General features: G+C 44.7%; 1 protein-coding gene across 3 annotated transcripts in view; it reads left to right on the top strand.

Moving 5' to 3' along the window:
- YJEFN3 (YjeF N-terminal domain containing 3) overlaps window positions 1-21,287 on the top strand; it is a 654,481-nt gene that overhangs the window by 475,720 nt on the left and 157,474 nt on the right. For 2 of the 3 annotated variants that reach the window (XR_012221368.1, XM_073551326.1), the window contains exon 4: window positions 11,611-11,724. The exons of the other annotated variant lie outside the window; for it this stretch is intronic. Coding sequence is in view for 1 of the 2 variants with exons in the window: in XM_073551326.1 (XP_073407427.1) it covers window positions 11,611-11,724 (114 nt within the window). In the remaining variant the exon portion in view is untranslated. The remainder of the gene's footprint in view (window positions 1-11,610; window positions 11,725-21,287) is intronic. 3 annotated transcript variants of the gene reach the window in all.

Below are 21,287 nucleotides of genomic sequence, written 5' to 3' on the forward strand. Positions count from 1 at the left end.
AGAACTAAATTAGCCTAAAGACAGAAAGGGGAAATCTAAACTGCCCCAGAGCAGACCCCAAAGCAATAGGCAGCCCCCAACATATAATGACTGTGAAGCAAGATGAAAAACACTAACACAGATAGAAAGATAGGTTGAGCAAATGATGGGGCCCAAGCTAACTAAATAGGACAGGATAGAAAAGCTGCTGTCTGCAATCTGCAAAAACCCTATCCAAAAATGAACCAACAGACTGATAGGAAAAACAGGCCCTGAAGTCGCTAGGCTTCAAAAAGACTATATCAGCACTCAGGTATATTATGAAGACAGAGCCAGAGATCAACAGATCAGAGACAAAAATGGAATTCAGCTCACCCCCGGCCGGGGATGGCTGAACTCCAAAAAACAAGGCAAACAAAACCAGAACTGAAGTGTACAAAAGGCAGAGCAAAACATAGCTTTGAGAAGCAGAAATCAGACTGGTCTCCAAGAATCCAGCAAGAAAATCACCTTCAAGGCAGCAGGGCGTCGGCTGCCTTATATCCAGTCATCAGTTCCTGTGACCCAGTCATCATCTACCTGCTCAGCTGTTTGGTAATCAGCCTCACTACCTTCCTTCGCCAGAAGAGGGAGTTCCTCTGACCTCACTGGTGAAGGGAAAAATGAACTCACAACACCTAATATACGACATGCATCACGCTTTGGGTATGCCTCAGTTCATACTGCCCGCATTCTCCAACCATATGTAAAGCAGCGGTGTCCACACTGTGCGGTTATGAGGCAATGACCCAAGCATGTTCAAAGCAAAAAAGTTTTTAATGTCCAACAAAAACTCACTCAGGGCACAGCACGTTGTATCTTACGGATCGCAGCCGGGTAAACAAAACACCAGTCCAGGGCAGTTGCCAGGAGCGACGTACTGCCGGGTATGCAGTGAGGGTTGCCAGTCCCTTTGGCTTCACTGGCCCTGTGTTAACGCAAACAGGGCGTGCTCTGCAGATCACCTGCTCTCTTTCCTCACCAGAGCAACCTTGAACAAATCAACCCCCCCAGCAGGGTTTTTTTTTTTCCTTTTCCAACCTGTGGCCATAGGCCACTCATAAGACCTGGGCTGGAGGAAACGGACCGGACCCCACTACCTTCCTGCAGCCTGTTTCAAAAATAAAAGCCCATACCGGGTTTTCCTAAACAAACTCCTTGGTCCAAATAGCTTGACCAGGATCAAACTTACTTTTATTCCGCCCTGTGAGTCACAGGTCCATTGCTGTGATCACAAGGCACTCCAGCGGATCTAATACATTTCAGAGCACATCCTGGGGGACACATAGCGACCCTCACATATGACACCGGTCACTGCCTCACAGATGCTTATAAAGAATGACAACAAAAACTAACAACAACTGCCACAATAACTATAAAAAGTGCATTTAACCCCTTAATGACTGCCAATACACCTTAAAACAACGGTTGTTAAGGGTACATTGGTAACTATGCAGACTGCAGACCCCTGATCCTAACAACGCAACTAGTAGCAGTCGTGGAGCGTTCCTACAGTGGTCCTAGATGCCTCGTCACAACCGGAGAGCTAAATAAGCCTAAAGCAGGAAAAGAGGAAAACTAACTGCCCCAGAGTAGACCCCAAAGGAAAGACAGCCCCCCACATGTATTGACGGTGAAACAAGATGAAAACACAAACAAAGGCAGGAAAATAGGCTGAGCAAACGATGGGGCCAAACTAACTAGAAAGGACAGGAAAGGAAAGAAACTGTCTGCAATCTGCCAAAAACCCTACCAAAAATAATGTCCAACACAACTGATAGCAAAATTAACCCTGAAGTCACTAGACTTCTCCCACTATATCAGCACTCTGAAATATTCTGAGACAGAGCAAAAAGAGGCCAATCTAATAAGGGACAAAAAAAGGCAAATTGGCAAATACAGATAAATAAGAGTGGAAATTCAGCACAGCCCAGCCGGGCTGGCTGACCACACAAAAAACTGAATTGACCAACAAGAGCAAGTGTGAACATTAGCAAAAACAAACTTAACTTGAGAAGACTGGAACAGAGCTGAGTCCAAGAACTGAGAAGCAGACTGAATCACCAGCACCAGCATAGGGCGTCGGCTGTCTTATATCCAGTCTGATACTCCAGAGATCCAATCGTTATCTTCCTCACTAGGTGGCAGATCACTACCAATTAAACCAACCTCACTACCTCCTGTCACCACCAGAGGGAGAACGGAAGGAGAACTCAACTGGTTTAGCAGAAAATGAGCTCATAACAGTACATATTCCGTAATTGCCATTTTAAAACTGCAGCACATGACAACTGACATCCTGCAGTAACGACAGCGGTATTTAAGTTGTCACAAGACCCCCTTAGTAACCATCAGGACCCTCAATTCTCATTGCATGGTATCCTTAGGTCATGTGATGACCCCAGGGCATGGTAGCCTATAAGATCCAGCTATAGGCCGGGGTCGCACTTGTGAGGAACTGGCACGAGTCTCGTGTCTCAATACCAAGCACTGCCACCGGCACTCAGGACTGGAGTGTCCAGCTGCATGTATTTCTATGCAGCTGAGTGCTCTGGTCTGCGTGCCGGTGGAGGCGGGTATTGAGACGCGAGACTCGTGCGAGTTTCTCACAAGTGTGACCCAGGCCTTAGTATAGAACTTTGGGACCACATAGTACTCACTAAGTTTCTCCCTTGAGAGACAACCTTTAACCCCTTAACCCCCAAGGGTGGTTTGCACGTTCATGACCGGGCCAATTTTTACAATTCTGACCACTGTCCCTTTATAAGGTAATAACTCTGAAATGCTTCCATGGATCCTGGTGATTCTGACATTGTTTTCTCGTGACATATTGTACTTCATGATAGTGGTAAAATTTCATTCAAATAACTTACGTTTATTTGTGAAAAAAATGGAAATTTGGTGAAAATTTGTAAAATTTCGCAAGTTTCCAACTTTGAATTTTTATGCCCTTAAATCACAGAGATACGGCACACAAAAAGCTTAATAAGTAACATTTCCCACATGTTTACTTTACATCAGCACAATTTTGGAACCAAAATTGTTAGGAAGTTATAAGGGTTAAAAGTTGACCAGCGATTTCTCATTTTTGCAACACCATTTTATTTTTAAGGACCACATCACATTTGAAGCCACTTTGAGGGGTCTATATGATAGAAAATACCGAAAAGTGACACCATTCTAAAAACTGCACCTCTTAAGGTACTCAAAATCACATTCAAGAAGTTTATTAACCCTTCAGGTGCATCACAGGAATTTTTTGAATATTTAAAAAAAATGAACATTTAACTTTTTTTCACAAAAAAAATACTTCAGGTTCAATTTTTTTTATTTTTACCAAGGGTAACAGGAGAAATTGGACTGCAAAAGTTATTGTGCAGTTTGTCCTGAGTACGCTGATACCTGATATGTGGGGGGGAACCACTGTTTCGGCACATGGCAGAGCTCAGAAGGGAAGGAGCGTTGTTTGACTTTTTCAATGCAAAATTGGCTGGAATTCAGATCGGACGCCATGTCACGTTTGGAGAGCCCCTGATGTACCTAAACAGTGGAAACCCCCCACAAGCGACCCATTTTGGAAACTAGACTCCCCAAGGAACTTGTCTAGATGTGTGGTGAGAATTTTGAACCCGAAAGGGCTTCACAGAAGCTTATAATGTACAGCGGTACAATTAAAAAAATCATATTTTTTCCACAAAAATGATCTTTTCACCCCCAATTTTTATTTTTACAAGGGTAACAGGACCCTAAAAGTTATTGTGCAATTGGTCCTGAGTATGCTGGTACCCCATATGTAGGGTAAACCACTGTTTGGGTGCATGGCAGAGCATGAAATGGAAGGAGCACCGTTTGACTTTTTCAATGCAGAATTGGCTGGAATTGAGATCAGATGCCATGTTGCCTTTGGAGAGCCTCTGATGTACCTAAACAGTGGAAACCCCCATAAATGAAACCATTTTGGAAACTAGACCCCCTAAGGAACTTATCTAGATGTGTGGTGACCACTTTGAACCCCCAAGGGCTTCACAGAAGTTTATAATGCCCGGGCATAAAAATAAAAAAAATCTTATTTTTTCCACAAACATGATCATTTAGTCCCCAATTTTTTTTATTTTCCCAAGGGTAACAGGAGAAATTGAACCCCAAAAGTTGTTTTCCAATTTGTCCTGAGTACGCTGATACCCCATATGTGGGAAAAAACTACTGTATGGGCACACGTCGGGGCTTAGAAGGGAAGTAGTGACGTTTTGGAATGCAGACTTTGATGGAATGGTCTGCGGGTGTCATGTGTGTTTGGAGAGCCCCTGATGTACCTAAACTATTGAAACTCCCCACAAGTGACCCCATTTTGGATACTAGACCCCCCACGGAACTTATCTAGATGTGTGGTGAGCACTTTGAACCCCCAAGTGCTTCACAGAAGTTTATTACTCCCGGGCGTGAAAAAAAAAAAAATCATTTTTTTCCACAAAAATGATATTTTTGCCCCCAATTTTTTATTTTCCTAAGGGTAACAGGAGAAATTGGACCCCAAAAGTTGTTTTTGCAATTTGTCCTGAGTAGGCTGATACCCCATATGTGGGGGTAAAACACTGTTTGGGCGCGTGGCAGAGCTTGGAAGGAAAGGAGCACCATTTGACTTTTTCAACGCAGAATTGGCTGGAATTGAGATCAGATGCCATGTTGCATTTGGAGAGCACATGATGTGCCCAAACAGTGGAAACTCCCCAATTATAACTCCAACCCTAACCCCAACACACTAATCTCAGCCCTAACTCTAGCCCTAACCCTAGCCCTAACCCTAACCCTAGCCCTAATGGGAAAATGGAAATAAATACATCTTCTTTTAATTTTATTATTTTTCCCTAACTAAGGGGGTGATAATGGGGGGTTTGATTTACTATGTATAGCGGTTTTTATTTTTGGCAGCTGTCATACGCTAAATGACACTTTTTATTGTAAAAAGTTTTTGCATCACCACATATTGAGAGCTATAATTTTTCAGATTTTGACCCACTGAGTCATGTGAGGTCTTATTTTTTGCGGGACGAGCTGACATTTTTATTGGTATCATTTTCGGGCATGTGACATTTTTTGATCGCTTTTTATTCTGATTTTTGGGACGCAGAATGAACAAAAACCAGCGTTTCATGAATTTCTTTTGAGGGATGCGTTTACACTGTTCCACGTGCGGTAAAATTGATAAAGTGGTTTTATTCTTCGGGTCAGTACGGTTACAGCGATACCTCATTTATGTCTTTTTTATGTTTTGGCGCTTTTATGCCATGAAAACAATTTTATATAAAAAATTATTATTTTTGCATCGCTTTATTCTGCCAGCTATAACTTTTTTATTTTTTTGCTGATGATGCTGTGTGGTGGCTCGTTTTTTGCGGGACAAGATGACGTTTTCAGCGATACCATGGATATTTATAAGTGTCTTTTTGATCGCGCGTTATTGCACTTTATGTTCGGTGGTATGATAATAAATCATTATTTTTTGCTTCGTTTTTTATTTTTATTTTTTAAAGGGGTTCGCTAAAGGGGTTAACTAATGGGACAGTTTTTACAGTTTTATAGGGCTGGTCATTACGGACTTGGCGATACCAAATATGTGTACTTTTATTGTTTTTTTTTTTTTTTATTTCCAAAAAATGAATTTATTAGGGAATATTTTTTTTTTTATTTATTTAGCAATTTTTTTAAAATTATTTTTACACTTTTTTTTTATTACATTGTCCCAGGTGGGACATCGCTGTCCTGTGACAGATCACTGATCTGTCACATCACAGATCACTGTGACAGATCAGCAATCTGTCACAGGCACTACACAGGCTTCCTCCTTGCCTGTGCTTTGCAGGCATGAGGAAGCCAGATCCCTGCAGGCCCCTGAAGGTCCCCGTCGCCATCTTGGATTCGGGGACCTGCAGGGATGGAGCCCCCCGCAGCAGCGCTGCACATTGCGCTGCTGTGGGGGGCTCAGGGAAGCACGGAGGGAGCCCCCTCCCTGCCGATGCTTCCCTTTAACCCCCGGTACACCGTGATCGTGTTTGATTGCGGTGTGCAAGGAGTTAACGTGTTGGGGGCGGTCCGTGACCGCCCCTGACACATTGTGCCGGGTGTCAGCTGTGATAATCAGCTGACACCCGGCCGCGATCTGTGGCGTTCACCACGTGGGCGCCGCTGATCGCTGTGACGGTACTATCCCGTCCCTGGGAATTAAGTCCCAAGGCACATGGACGGGATAGTATGTCACATGGCAGTAAGGGGTTAAATGCTGTCTTTTTTTCATCTCATTAAAATTTTAGAAAGCATCTTAAAGGGAATCTGACAGGTGATATGTATTGCCCGCCAGGGCGGTGTGGATATTCTGTACTGGGCCGCTTCTTAAAAGGATGTGTCACAGCGGCAGTGACCCGTTCCGTGGCCCTGGGCTTCTAATGAAAGGGGTATATTTACAAGGGATTATTAAAGAGTTTGTAAAGTGTTTGTGACACCACCCGTGGTTTCTGGTCAGGGGTGACTAGCGCTGCAGTGCAGATCCTCTGGGACTGATGGTGATGCAGCAGCATTGGTACAGCTCTCTACGGGCAGAGCTTTGTCCCAGGGCAGTTGTGGCAGTAAATATGTTGTGTTTGATGATGATAGATGTAGCAGTGCTGACTGAGTGTTGCAGGAAGAATTCAGAGGACACAGCTGGGTGCAGTTCCAAAGCTTTACTCACAGTTCTGGTGTGCACAGATGCCCGCTTGGTGCTGTGTCCTCCAGGTGAGGGGCTCAGTCAACTCCCAGGCAGATGGAGAACACCTTTCCAGTACTCCCTTCAGTATGTGCCTTTCCTGGCCGTCTCACTGTGTTGCATTCTCGCCTCTTCCTTCCCAACACCTCACAGTCAGTGTCCCAGGCCAGCAGCTGTGGACCTTGCCGGGTAACATCCTCACTGTGTTCTCTTGCTCCCTTATGGCTGCCTTTCCGGCGAAGATAACTGTGGCTTGTGGCTAAGGTACCTAAAGGTGCCTCTACCTTTGGCTTGCTAGATATCTCCACTAGGCTAGGGGGCCGGTTCCCCACTGTGACCTGATCCCTCCACTCGACGTCCGTCAGCGTGGAACGAGCCCCACGGGCAGTATGATTGCTGCACCGTGCCTCTAGGATCCCTTCCCTCTTCAGGGAGCTTCCCTCTGTCTCTTTCCTTCCAGCAGATCCTCTGACCAGGAGCTGCTCCACACTCACTTCTGTTCACCTCTTCCCCCACAGGAAGACTTTCCTAACTATAACTCTACTCTCCAGCTCTGAACCTACAAACTCCACCCACCTCCCAACCCCTTTACTACCCAGGCAGGGTTGAGATCCTCCTCCCGTGGGGTCCATCCAGGGTGCCCTTCTGCTCTAGGGAGTGTGTTGGATGCAAGTGTTAGAGTACTGTCAGGTGTCCCCACCTTACCTGGGAAGTGGGATACCACACCTCTGGTTGAGGTGCAGTAACTCTGTGGCAACTGAACCCTCAGGGGCGCTACAGATACATGCTGTCCAAAGTCATGTATCAACCACTGGCTGTACGATCTCAGCCATATATGTTTGACTCTGAAAGAAGGCAACTTTCAGAGAAAAACATACATTTGATAGCTCCTGGGGACCGAGCCGCGCTGTGCACTAGTCATACACATGGGTCCTCAGCAGCTTCTCGCCGCTGCTGACAGTGGCTGACAGGCCTCTGCCTAAACGAGTCCACCTGTGTGTAATTTATTCTCAGTATAATAGCTGTCCTGTGATGGCATCAGAGATTTGCTTCAGAACATTAGAGATCAAACAGTAACATAAAAACTTTTTTCTAAAACTGCCGGATTGCAACTGATGCCAAAAAACTGATGTGTGAAAGAGACCTTAACCATATGCAGAAGTGCACACACATACAGTGGCATGTAAGGGTACGTGCACACGTTGCAGATTGTAGTGCGGATTTGGCCGCGCGGATTTTGTAAAATCCGCAGGTAAATCTGCAGGTCAAAAGACCTGCGGTTTTACCTGCGGATTGCTCTGCAGTTTTTCATCTCCTCAATGGAGGAGATGGCAAACTGCAGCGCAATCAGCAGAAAGAATTAACATGTCAATTCTTTCTGCAGTTTCAAATCAGGACCGTCTGCACTGTGGTTTTTTATTCCCATAGGGAATAATGGTACTGTACACCGCAGCAAAAACTGTTGCGGACCCGCAGCAGAATCCGCAGCGTGTGCACACACCCTAAGGCTAAGTGCAAGCTCTGCAGATTCACCTGCAGGTTTTTTCCCGCGGAACCGCAGGTAAAACCTCAGGTAAAGTGACCTGCGGTTTTGCTGTGGTTTGGCCTGCGTTTTTGCCCTGCGGTTTCACACCTCTATGTTAAAGGTGTGAAACCGCAGCAGAATCCGCAGAAACAATTGACATGCTGCTGAAAAAAAACCGCAGCAAAACCGCAGCGTGAGCACTGCGGTTTTGAAAACCCATAGGGTTACATGGTACTGTACCATGTCTGCGGAACTGCTGCAGTTCCACAGGGCCAAAACCGCAGCGGAACTGCAGCAAAAACCGCAGCGTGTGCACATAGCCTAAGAGTTTTTTTAGGGGTTTTTTTGTTCTCTGTAACACTTTAATTGGGACTCAGTCCTGCTTTTAAGTAACTGCCCATATAATTTTCTCTTCCATTAGCACTTCACTTTGTGTCTAGGCGGTCAATATACACAGAAAACCTTTTCTGTGTGTGAATCTCACTATGACACATGTCATTTTTATTTATTTATTTTTTTGGACTTAATTGATTCAAAAACAAAATTTATTTGTTTTCACATTAATCATTATTATATTATTGATTTTACTCTTATAATCCCCATGTAATGACATATTTGCACTTTTGTAGTTATGTTATCTTTATCCATACATGATTTGCTCTGCCCTATTTACAATATCTGTGGGTTGCCTCATCATGCTTTATTTTCACACTGACCAATTGCAGTTGTGTAGGCAGCATCAGTAGTAAAAAGTTGGTCACACTCGTCAAACACTATGTTTGACGAGTGTGACCAACCTGTCAATCAGTTCTCCAAGCGATGCTACAGATCGCTTGGAAAACACTAGCATTCTGCAAGCTAATTAAGCTTGCAAATCGCTAGTTTTTCTGCAGGAAAATCGCGGGAATTTAAAATGCGATTTTCCCGCGGAATTACGGAATTCTCGTGGTAACTTCCGTGGGAGTTACGCTACATGTGAATGTAGCCTAAGGGGAGCTTGGGATTTTCAAAAGGTATTTAAAAGGAACATTCCATTAACCTTTTTGATATGAACATCACTAACATGGTCTTCTCAAGCAAAGCTTCCCACTACTTATCTTAAAAAACCCACTTTTTATCCATAGGTAATTACATCACATACCTTCTGTATCAGTCATAGAGGAGGCGCTTTCTATCCTTTCAGTCGCGGTCATTCATGTTCATCTCTAAATTATTCATGCTAATCGCAGATTGATTAATTGCCTGGATGTCACGGCAATTGCCCAGTAAATTTTGCGCTTGCACATTGACTATCAGAGCCCCATGCATGCGCATTGAATCTGTGTGTACATTCCCAGCTTCACTTCACATCCGCACATGCTCTGGAGCTGCGGTGAGTCAGTGCGGCACCCGAAATTCGATGGGCGATTGCTGTGATTGCTGTGACATCTGGGCAGTCCAGGCAATCCATCAGGCTGTGATGGGCGTAATTTGAAGAGGACCTTGACTGGAAGGATAGAAATCACCACACCTATGACTAAAAGAGAAGGTGTAGAAACAGCGCTTCAGGGGTTGGTGGATTTTACATCTCCTTTAGGCTATGTGCACACGTCCGGAATTCCTGCGAATTTTATGCGTTTTTGCCACGTTTTTTCACCACAAAAACACAGCAAAAACGCATAAAATAAGCAACCCATTGAATTCAATGGCATTCCGCAGATGCTGAGCGAATTTTTCTGCGGTGGAATTGCATTGCAGAAAAATATGTAGCATGCTCATTATTTTTGCAGAATCGCGGGAATTCCGCACACATAGGACTGCTTTCTTTATGCATGTGGCTATGCCCACCATGCGCAAAGTAAGCGGAAATTGTGCGAATGGTACCCACAGTCTGGAGGAGAGGAGATTGTCCTCCAAGCCCTTGGGACCATATCCCTGTAAAAAAAGAATTAAAATAAAAAAATCGGGTTAATCTCACCTTCCTGTGTCCCAGGCAGCGACCCCAGGTCTCAGCGATGCTCCCGGCGAGTCCCGTTCCCAGCGATGCCGTTCCCGCTACGGTATTGCAAGACCGCCACGTAGCGCTGGGAACGGGACTCGCCGGGAGCATCGCTGAGGCCTGGGGAAGCTGCGTGGAAAGCCGGAAGGTGAGAATAACACGATTTTTTTTATATATATTATTTTTAACTTTATATCTTTTTACTACTGAAGCTGCATAGGCAGCCTCAAAAGTAAAAAGCTGGTCACACTAGTCAAACACTATGTTGACAAGTGTGACCAACCAGTCCAACAGTTTTCCACGCGATGCTACAGATCGCTTGGAAAACGCTAGTATTCTTGCAAGCTAATTACGCTTGCAAAACGCTAGTTTTTCGCAGGAAATACGCGGGAATTATGCATGCGGATTTCTCGCGTTTTTCCCGCCGCAGGGAGTTGCGGAATTGCAGCGGAAATTTCAGCGGGAATTCCAGACATGTGCACATAGCCTTATTCTGCCTTCTGTGGCGATCCTGTGTTATCGAAACGTTGCTACAGAAGGCAAAATTTAGGAAATGTAAGATCCACCAACCTGTAAAGGGCTGTCTCTATTTTGTTTGTGAAGTTTGAACGTATTGCAAGAGGGACTCCTTGGACCTGACATGCGCTTCTATTGTGGGTAAAGTTAACCCTGTGTTGCTATGAGGTGCTGTAGACATATGTTTCTCTCTATTTGAAAGAGAAGGTATGTGATGAAATCACCTGAGAATTGATTTTTGTTAGATAAATAGTAGGAAGTTATGCTTCAGAAGACCATGCTAGTGATGCACATTGCATCACTAGCAAGACATTGGGGGCAATTTAATATAAAGAAGAAAAGCACGTCACAGGTTCCCTTTAACTAAATTTTTTGAGCAAGTGACAGGTCCTCTTTAAATCTCTATACTAAGTTTTTAACCATTCTGCCTATTCCCTCTTAATACTAGTCAGCAGCTCCACAGGTCTATCCGGATATTCTGCAGCAATTCCAGTAAGTATTTAGTAAGTATATTTTTTTTTCTATGTTAATAGTCAGCACTCAGCAGTGTTTGGCAGTAACAAGCAACATAAGACAAAGACAAATGTCTAAATCAAAGTAAACTGGAATGCATATCGACTGGGCTCCACGAGCATAAAATTGCTCTATATTCACATACAACATGTGTTTTTTACCTTTTTATTGAAAAAAATATATTACAATTAGACACCAGCTGGGATGGAAACTTTTCTATGAAGGCTATGAAAGACAATGAGAAGACAGTGTTCAATATAAATATGTTGTATATTTTATATGAATACATTACTTTTTACATGTAAAAATATTCTTTTCTAGGACTATGAACCAACCATATTCTACCCTAAGCGATCAGTAAATTGTGTCTATAAGGACTTAACAATTCAGTGTGAGAAGATGGACATCCCTTTCCTGTCTTACCTTCCAACAGAAGTAAGAGATTAGCTGAATTAGTAATATTGATTCAGTGAGTGGTTTAATACAAGCACCTCTTTAAAGGGAATCTGTCACCCCCCCCCCGGGACGTACTGTATATGACCTATTAATATGAGCATACAGATAATAATTATTATAATACTACCCCCTCCCATCAGCGTCAGTTACAGCTCCAGAATCCTGTGCCCTGCACTCCCTCACAAATAAATGCATCATACTGTGGGAACCGCCATTCAGTGATCTTCTACGTAAGCACCGGCGACATCCACTCCAGTGTCCTCTGGTGTATGCGCCGGTAAGGTGCTCTCACCGCTTCCTCCCTGCATAGTCATCCCTATGTACACATGGTTCCTAACGATGACTATGCAAGAAGGAAGTGGGGAGAGCACCTTATCGTCGCACACTCCATAGATCACAGTGACTCGCTGGCGCCTGCTCAGAAGATCCCTGAATGCAGTACCCATAGAATTTGTATTTGTATTTCTGAGAGAGTGCTGGGCGCAGGTACAGGATTCCGGGGACGTAACTAACGCTGCTGGGAGGGGGTGGCATTAGAATGAAGACAGGGGGCAGGGATTTCTTCCAGGCCCCGCACTCCCCTGAGCCTGGAATAAAACATTAGCATAAAGAAAAAATATAACTTTTCTCAGCAACAAGACCATGAATATGAGGCATACAGGTAGGACTAGTGTAACATTTATGTTACCTGTATGCCTATACAGGTCATATACGTCCTGGGGGGAATTTGTCAGCACATTTTTGCTATTAAATTTGAGAGCAGCGTAATGTAGAGGCAGGGAGTCTAATTCCATGAATGTGTCACTTGCTCAGCAGCTTGTTGAAGTTTCAATACAATCAGTGTTTTATCTGCAGGAGATTATCACTGCAGGACTAAGCATTGTGTACAAGTCAGACCAGATAATTTCCATAACCCTGCCCTCACCACTGAATGGTAGCTTGCTGATAATGTACAGTGTACACATGAAGCTGCTAATCAGGGGTGTGGGCGGGGTTATACAGCACTCCACATTCTGACTACTGTTACATCTAGAGCAGAGAAAATAGGGATTTTATCAAAACTACACCAAGCAGCCCTGTAAGTCTCACAGGAATCATGCAGCTCTTGGATTCCATAGAAAATATCTGCAGACAGTTTCCCTTTAAAAAAAAAAAAGACATAACAAAATGAAAAATTGCCGTATATCATCAACTCTTAATGAGTGGCGTGTAGGAACTGTACACTACTTAAGAAGCATACAACACTTAGTGAATTTGGAACTGGAGTAACATTTCTGGCAATATACAGTATATGCTACCACTTTTGATGAATTTGTCAAGAGGGGCACTTTGGTAGAGCTGGTCAAAATTAGCATGAAAACATTGCATTGCACAAAAAGTTGCAAGCATTTAAAGTGTCTTATATCAGAATTCTGGCATAAACATTTAATGAATTGCCCCCCAATATGTTCAGTCAAGTTAATCATTGCTGTTTTGTTTCACACTTTAAAAATTTCACTAACTTTTTTAAATGGAATTGTTCTGTCCTTGCTACATGTTACCCTGAGGTGTGTGAGTAGTCTGACAGGCAACTAAACCGATCTACTGTAGTTCAATAAGAAGACTGTATCTTGAAGTCATTGCAGTTTATTGAACATTAATAAATACAGTCAGTGAAAATAGGAGTAATGAAATAACAAGGTATCAGTACATGTTATGACAAAGCCAAGTGCTGGAGGGGAGATACGTTTCGCTGAGGCTATTAGCTTCAGTGATTAGAAACCCAGAAGGTTGCTCCAGCACACTATGTGTTGAGAGGGGTTAATTGGTCATTTTAAGGGCTAGGTTTTTGTAGACAATCATAGAGAGGGTGGGAGGTTGTCCACCTTATCTCCATCTCAGTGTGTGGTCTGATGCATTCAGGGTTCCTTAGGCCTGAAGAGTGGAACACCAGTGCTGTGAGTCCTGACAATGAAGCTGAACCATTATATGTGAATTTCCTGAATGGGCGGATCCTTGCAACAACATGGGCTGTGATGTATGTTATGTTTTATTTTTCCTTAGGCCATAAAGACCTTGTTTATTTTCGCTAACTCGGCACTGGCTTATGCAGCATCCTTTATAAACCAGTGAGAGTCTTAAAAAGAAAGTGTAAATGTGTCTACCTCGATGTGCAGCCAAGTGAGCGGGTCTACCACAGTGGGTGCTAAAAGTGTGAGCAATTTCCCAAGGAAGCACGTGTGATGGCTGTGGACAAACCGCATGTCCTGAGTGAAGGCTGTCATAAGACGGGAAGCAACATCAGACAGCATGGAAGACCCGATTAAGCACCTTGTGAAAGCCCAGCAGGAGACAAGTCAGCTGCTCATGCAACAGATTCAGCAGCAGCAGCAAATTGAGTTTCTCACAGAGGCCATTTGTGAGAGACCGGCAGCCCCTCCCCCAAGTCAAGGTGATGACACGTACATCCGAAAGGCGGTAAGACAAGTTATGAAAAAGATTGCCCTGGGGGATGATGTGGAAGCATTTTTGACTGTTTTTAAAAATGTAGCAGAGCAGAACAAACTACTGGCAGACCAATGGACGGAGTTGCTGGCCTCCTTATCTAACTGGCGAGCCCCAGAAGGCTTATTATGACCTGGCCTTAAAAGATCCCTGGGAATATGCCAAACTAAAAGCTGAGATACTGGCACCCTCAGGGGTGACCATGTATGTCTGAGCGCAAAGGGTTCACCACTGAGTGTATTGAGTTGATTAACTACTTCACTTCCAAATGTTCCATTTGTTGCATCTGGTAAAGAAGTGGTTGCAGCTGGAGTATTCCAACCCAGCCCAGATGGTAGAGCAGATGGTAATGGACACATTTATCCACTCCCTTCCCAGGCCAATGCAGACCTGGGTTGCCCAGGGAGATACCCGAAATGTGGATAACCTGGTCGGCCTTGTAGAAAGTTCAGGTGGACCCCTAAGGAAGCCGGGTGGTGTTGCATCTCCATACTTGGGTTACCCAGAGGGAGCCCAAATCCTAAAAGAGGCATAGCAGAGCCACCGCTGGGGGAGTCCAAGGTCCCAAGGGGGCGGTGACGGGTTGCCAAAGGCTGCTGGTAAAGACTTGCTCTGCTGCAGATGTTACAGCCCTGTTCATTTATCCTAAGAACAGATGGACTGTATTATGGGGAGGTGCTGTTCATACTATGCCTACTGTTATGATTGAGTCACCGTAGGAGGCAAAAACAAAATGCTAGCTAAGTCCAGAAAACCAGAGAGGTTGGCAGCTATCGGATTGCAGACCCCTGATCCTATCACAACAACTAACAGTAGCCGTGGGGGGTTCCTACGATGCCCTAGACCCCTCGATCACAGCCGGAGAATTAAATAGGCCTAAAGAAACAAAGGGGAAATCTAAACTGCCCCAGAGCAGACCCCAAAGCAATAGGCAGCCCCCAACATATAATGATGGTGAAGCAAGATGAAAACACTGACACAGACAGAAAGACAGACTGAGCAAAGACGGGGCCCAAACTACCTAGATAGGAAAGGACAGGAAGGCTGCTGTCTGCAATCCGTGAAAAACCCTATGAAAATAAGAGCCAACAGACTGACAGTGAAAAAGGCCCTGAAGACGCTAGGCTTCAAAAAAGCTATGTCAGTACTCAGGAATATTCTGAAGACAGAGCAACCGGCAGAAGGAGATTCAGCTCATCCCAGCAGGGAATGGCAGAATCCAGAAAAGCAAGGAAAACAAACACTAAACATAAATGCAAAAAAGGCAAAGCATAAACTTAGCTTTAGGGAAGCAGGAATCAGACTGGTGTCCTAGAAGTCCACAGAGAAATCACCCACAGGGCAGAAGGGCGTCGGCAGCCTTATATCCAGTCAGTGACTCCACTCAGCCAGTCATCCTCATTAGACTCAGGTGCCTGATAATCAGGCTCATTACCTTCCTTTACCAGAATAGGGAGTTCACCAGACTTCAGTGACGAAGGGGAAAATGAACTCACAACAGTACCTCCCCCTTGAGGAGGGGTCACCGAACCCTCAACCACGCCACCAGGGCGATCAGGGTGAGCCCGATGAAAGGCACGCACTAATCTTTTGGCATGAATATCAGAGGCAGAGACCCAGGAATTATCCTCCTGACCATAACCCTTCCACTTAACCAAATACTGGAGTCTCCGTCTAGCCAGACGGGAATCCAGTATTTTCTCTACCTCATATTCCATGTTACCTTCAACCAATACAGGGTCTGGAGGTGCCACCCCAGGAACAACTGGTTCAACAAACCTCTTCAACAAGGACTTATGGAACACATTATGGATTTTAAATGTGACAGGAAGAGCCAAACGAAAAGAGACCGGATTAATAATCTCCAAAATCTTGTAAGGTCCAATAAATCTAGGCTTAAACTTAGGAGAAGCCACCTTCATAGCAATATTTTTGAAGATAACCACACCATATCACCAATCTTAAACTGGGGACCAATGGTCCTATGTCGATTGGAAAACCGCTGGGCCTTTTCCTGGGAGAGAGATAACTTATCCACCACTTGGTCCTAGATCTGGTGCATTCTCTCCACCACAGTGTCAACACCTGGGCAGGCAGAAGGCTCCACCTGCCCTGAAGAAAATCGAGGATGAAACCCAAAGTTACAAAAAAAAGGTGACATCAAAGTGGCAGAACTAGCTCTATTATTTAAAGCAAATTCGGCCAAGGGCAAAAATGAAACCCAATCATCCTGATCAGCAGAAATAAAACATCTCAAATACGACTCCAAGGTCTGGTTTGTTCTCTCTGTCTGCCCATTGGTCTGAGGGTGAAAAGCAGAGGAGAAGGACAACTGAATTCCCAGCTTGGAACAGAAAGTCCTCCAAAATCTAGACACAAACTGAACTCCTCTGTCAGATACAATGTTCTCAGGAATCCCGTGCAAGCGAACCACCTGTTGCAAAAACAGGGGCACCAACTCAGAGGAAGATGGCAACTTAGGGAGTGGTACAAGATGAACCATCTTAGAGAACCTATCACAAATCACCCAAATAACAGTCATTCTTTGAGAAACCGGCATATCAGAGATGAAATCCATTGAAATATGGGTCCATGGCCTCCTGGGGACCGGCAAAGGCATCAACAACCCACTAGAGCGAGAACAAGATTTAGACCGGGAGCAAGTCCCACAGGACTGCACAAAATTCCTGACATCATGAGACAAGGTGGGCCACCAAAAAGAGCGACTCACCAGATCTCTAGTACCAAAAATACCTGGATGACCAGCCAATGCAGAGCAATGAACTTCAAACATCACTCTCTTCTTCCACTGGTCAGGAACATACAACTTTCCACTGGGACAGCGCTCAGGTTTGTCCTCCTGGAACTCTTGCAGAGCAAGTCTCAAATCGGGCGAGATGGCAGAAAGAACTACCCCTTCGCCTAAGATGGTAGCAGGCTTGGTCACCACAGGAGAATCAGCAAAGAAACTCCTAGAGAGGGCGTCTGCCTTGACATTCTTAGTTCCAGGAAGAAAAGAGACCACAAAATCAAAACGTGTAAAAAACAAGGCCCACCTAGCCTGTCTAGGGTTCAAGCGTTTAGCCGACTCTAGGTAAATCAAATTCTTGTGGTCAGTGAGGACCACAACTTGATGTCTAGCTCCCTCCAACCAATGTCTCCACTCCTCAAATGCCCATTTCATGGCCAACAGTTCCCGATTCCCCACATCATAGTTACGTTCAGATGGAGAGAACTTTCGGGAAAAGAAAGCACAGGGATTCATTTTAGATGTTACAGGATCCAATTGGGACAAAACAGCTCCTGCACCAATCTCAGAAGCATCCACCTCTACCTGGAACGGGAGTGAGACATCCGGTTGCCGCAAAACCGGGGCGGAGGTAAATCTTCGCTTCAGCTCCTGAAAGGAAGCAACAGCCTCCAGAGACCAATTCAACACATCAGCACCCTTCTTAGTCAGATCAGTCAATGGCTTGGCAATACTAGAAAATTTTGCTATAAATTTCCGATAAAAATTAGCAAACCCCAAAAACTTCTGGAGGGCCTTCAAAGAAGTGGGCTGAACCCAATCATAAATGGCCTGTACCTTGGCCGGGTCCATTTCAATAGTTGACGGAGACAAAATAAATCCCAAAAATGAAATCCTCTATACTCCAAAAAGGCATTTCGATCCTTTGACATACAGGGAATTCTCCCTCAAGATCCGGAACACAGTCCGAATATGTTCTACATGAGAATCCCAATCCTTGGAGAAGATTAAAATATTATCCAGATAGATAATCAAAAATTTATCGACAAAGTCTCGGAAAATATCGTTCATGAAGCACTGGAAGACAGAAGGGGCATTAGTGAGCCCAAAAGGCATCACCAGGTACTCAAAATGTCCCTCCGGAGTATTAAACGCGGTCTTCCATTCATCCCCCTGCTTAATGCGGATAAGATTATACGCCCCCCTGACGTCAAGCTTGGTAAACCAGCAAGCATCTCCAACTCTAGAGAATAGATCCGAAATCAGGGGTAGCGGATACTGATATTTAATAGTAATTTTATTGAGGGCACGATAATTAATACAAGGCCTTAAAGAACCATCCTTTTTGGCCACAAAAAAAAACCCGGCACCTAAGGGTGAAGAGGATGGTCTAATATGACCCTTCTCCAACGCCTCCTTAATATAGGACCGCATAGCCTCGTGCTCGGGTACAGATAAATTGAAGAGCCGACCCTTGGGAAATTTACACCCCGGGCTTAGTTCAATTGCACAGTCATAACTCCTATGAGGAGGCAAGGACGCAGACTCATTCTCACTAAATACTTCATAAAAGTCCGCCAAATAGTCAGGAACATCATGCGACTGAGGAGAGGTGGAAAAAACCGGAGCCTCACTAAAGGTACACCGACAACCCCAACTCACCACAGACACAGACTTCCAATCCAAAACTGGATTATGAATTTGCAACCAGGGAAACCCCAGAACAACGGCATCATGCAGACCATGCAACACCAAAAATCTGCAATTTTCTTGATGGTCTGGGGCGACCCGCATGACCACCTGGGTCCAAAACTGAGGTTTAGTTTTAGCCAAATGAGTAGCATCAATCCCCCTCAAAGGGATAGGCATCTGCAGAGGTGTCATCGGAAATCCACAACGTTTAGCAAAATCCAAATCCATTAGGTTTAGCGCTGCTCCCGAATCCACAAAAGCCTTGGCAGAAAATGTGGACAGGGAGCAGATCAGAGTAATTGCCAGAAGAAACTTAGGTTGAACACCACCAACAGAAAACGTGTGTGCAAAGCGTTTCTCTCGTTTAGGACAAACAGAAATAATATGCGAGGCATCTCCACAGAAAAAACACAGCTTATTACGCCTTCTGAACTCCTGACGTTGTGCCTTAGACAAAACTCTATCACATTGCATAGGTTCAGACATTTGTTCAACAGGTGGCAACATCTCTCGTGTAGTTTTGCGTTCACGTAAACGCCGATCCACCTGAATGGCTAATGACATAGAATCGTCAAGACCAGAGGGAACAGGAAATCCCACCATAGTATCTTTTACAGTTTCTGACAAACCCTTCCGAAAGAGGGCTGCCAAGGCACCATCATTCCAGGTTGTAAGGACCGCCCACTTTCGGAATTTTTGACAGTACAACTCTACTGAATCCCGACCCTGGCTTAATGCCAACAGGGTCTTTTCAGCCTGATCAATAGCATTAGGTTCGTCATACAACAACCCCAAAGCTTGAAAGAATGCGTTCACATTAGTCAGAATAGGATCATCTGGTTTCAAAGAAAATGCCCAATCCTGGGGATCGCCACGCAGCAAAGAGATGACAATTTTAACCTGCTGCGCGGAGCTCCCTGACGAGTTAGGCTTCAAGGCAAAAAATAATTTACAATTTTTTTTTGAAACTCAAAAATTTAGATCGATCCCCAAAAAATACATCAGGTGTAGGGATCTTTGGTTCAACAGCATGCGAACGAGCAAGGTAGGCGGAAATTCCCAGCACTTCCGCAGCGAGCTGCTCCACACGATCAGACAATTGCTTTATCTCCATTGAGAGAAAAAAAAAAACCCCTACGGCCTCAGAGATATAGAGGAAAGAATATACACACACTCTTTTTTTTTTTTTTTTTTTTTTTAAAACACAATTCTTTCCTGCTATTGAGTACCCTAGGATCTGCGGTATGGCGGGTGATTCTGTTATGATTGAGTCACCGTAGGAGGCAAAAACAAAATGCTAGCTAAGTCCAGAAAACCAGAGAGGTTGGCAGCTATCGGATTGCAGACCCCTGATCCTATCACAACAACTAACAGTAGCCGTGGGGGGTTCCTACGATGCCCTAGACCCCTCGATCACAGCCGGAGAATTAAATAGGCCTAAAGAAAGAAAGGGGAAATCTAAACTGCCCCAGAGCAGACCCCAAAGCAATAAGCAGCCCCCAACATATAATGACGGTGAAGCAAGATGAAAACACTAACACAGACAGAAAGATAGACTGAGCAAAGATGGGGCCCAAACTACCTAGATAGGAAAGGACAGGAAGGCTGCTGTCTGCAATCCGTGAAAAACCCTATGAAAATAAGAGCCAACAGACTGACAGTGAAAAAGGCCCTGAAGACGCTAGGCTTCAAAAAAGCTATGTCAGTACTCAGGAATATTCTAAAGACAGAGCAACCGGCAGAAGGAGATTCAGCTCATCCCAGCAGGGAATGGCAGAATCCAGAAAAGCAAGGAAAACAAACACAAAACATAAATGCAAACAGGCAAAGCAGAAACTTAGCTTTAGGGAAGCAGGAATCAGACTGGTGTCCTAGAAGTCCACAGAGAAATCACCCTCAGGGCAGAAGGGCGTCAGCAGCCTTATATCCAGTCAGTGACTCCACTCAGCCAGTCATCCTCATTAGACTCAGGTGCCTGATAATCAGGCTCATTACCTTCCTTTACCAGAATAGGGAGTTCACCAGACCTCAGTGACGAAGGGGAAAATGAACTCACAACAGCCTACCCCTCCTGCAGTGTGGACTGTCAGCCCAGTGAGGGCCGCAGGCAAGTCCTGTAACAATAGATGGGGTACTGGTGTAAGGACTCTTGGACTTGGGGAGATGGTGACCCTGGTAAGGGCCACACTCCCCCACCAGTTGATACTAAAAAAACACGTGGTCATCTACTGTATTCACGGGGACATAAAGGACTACCCCATTGCCAGGGTGTTTATAAAACAAACTGAGGCTGAGACTCATGAAGTTAGGGTGGTTAAGGACCTACTACACCCGGTGATAATAGGGCGGGACTTTAGCTTGTTTTGGGACTTATAGCGGAAGGCGGAAGTGCTATGTGTCTCTGAGAGGATCTGTTTCTACCATGATGATGAGTTCCCCCTGTGTGTCCTTGCTGGTGACGGGGACGGTTTCTTTGGGACATTTTGGGACTGCTCAAATGCGGAATCTTACTCGAAAAGGGGCATTTGACAATGTAACTGTGATAAATGTCGCTCAAGAGCCGGGAGGTGACATCAGGTTTCCACATTTTGCTTTAAATAAGGAGCTGCTATATCGG

Source organism: Dendrobates tinctorius, unplaced genomic scaffold (assembly GCF_039654945.1).
Source record: "Dendrobates tinctorius isolate UK_male_01 unplaced genomic scaffold, ASM3965494v1 ptg000175l, whole genome shotgun sequence".
In the NCBI taxonomy this organism is placed as follows: domain Eukaryota; kingdom Metazoa; phylum Chordata; class Amphibia; order Anura; family Dendrobatidae; genus Dendrobates; species Dendrobates tinctorius.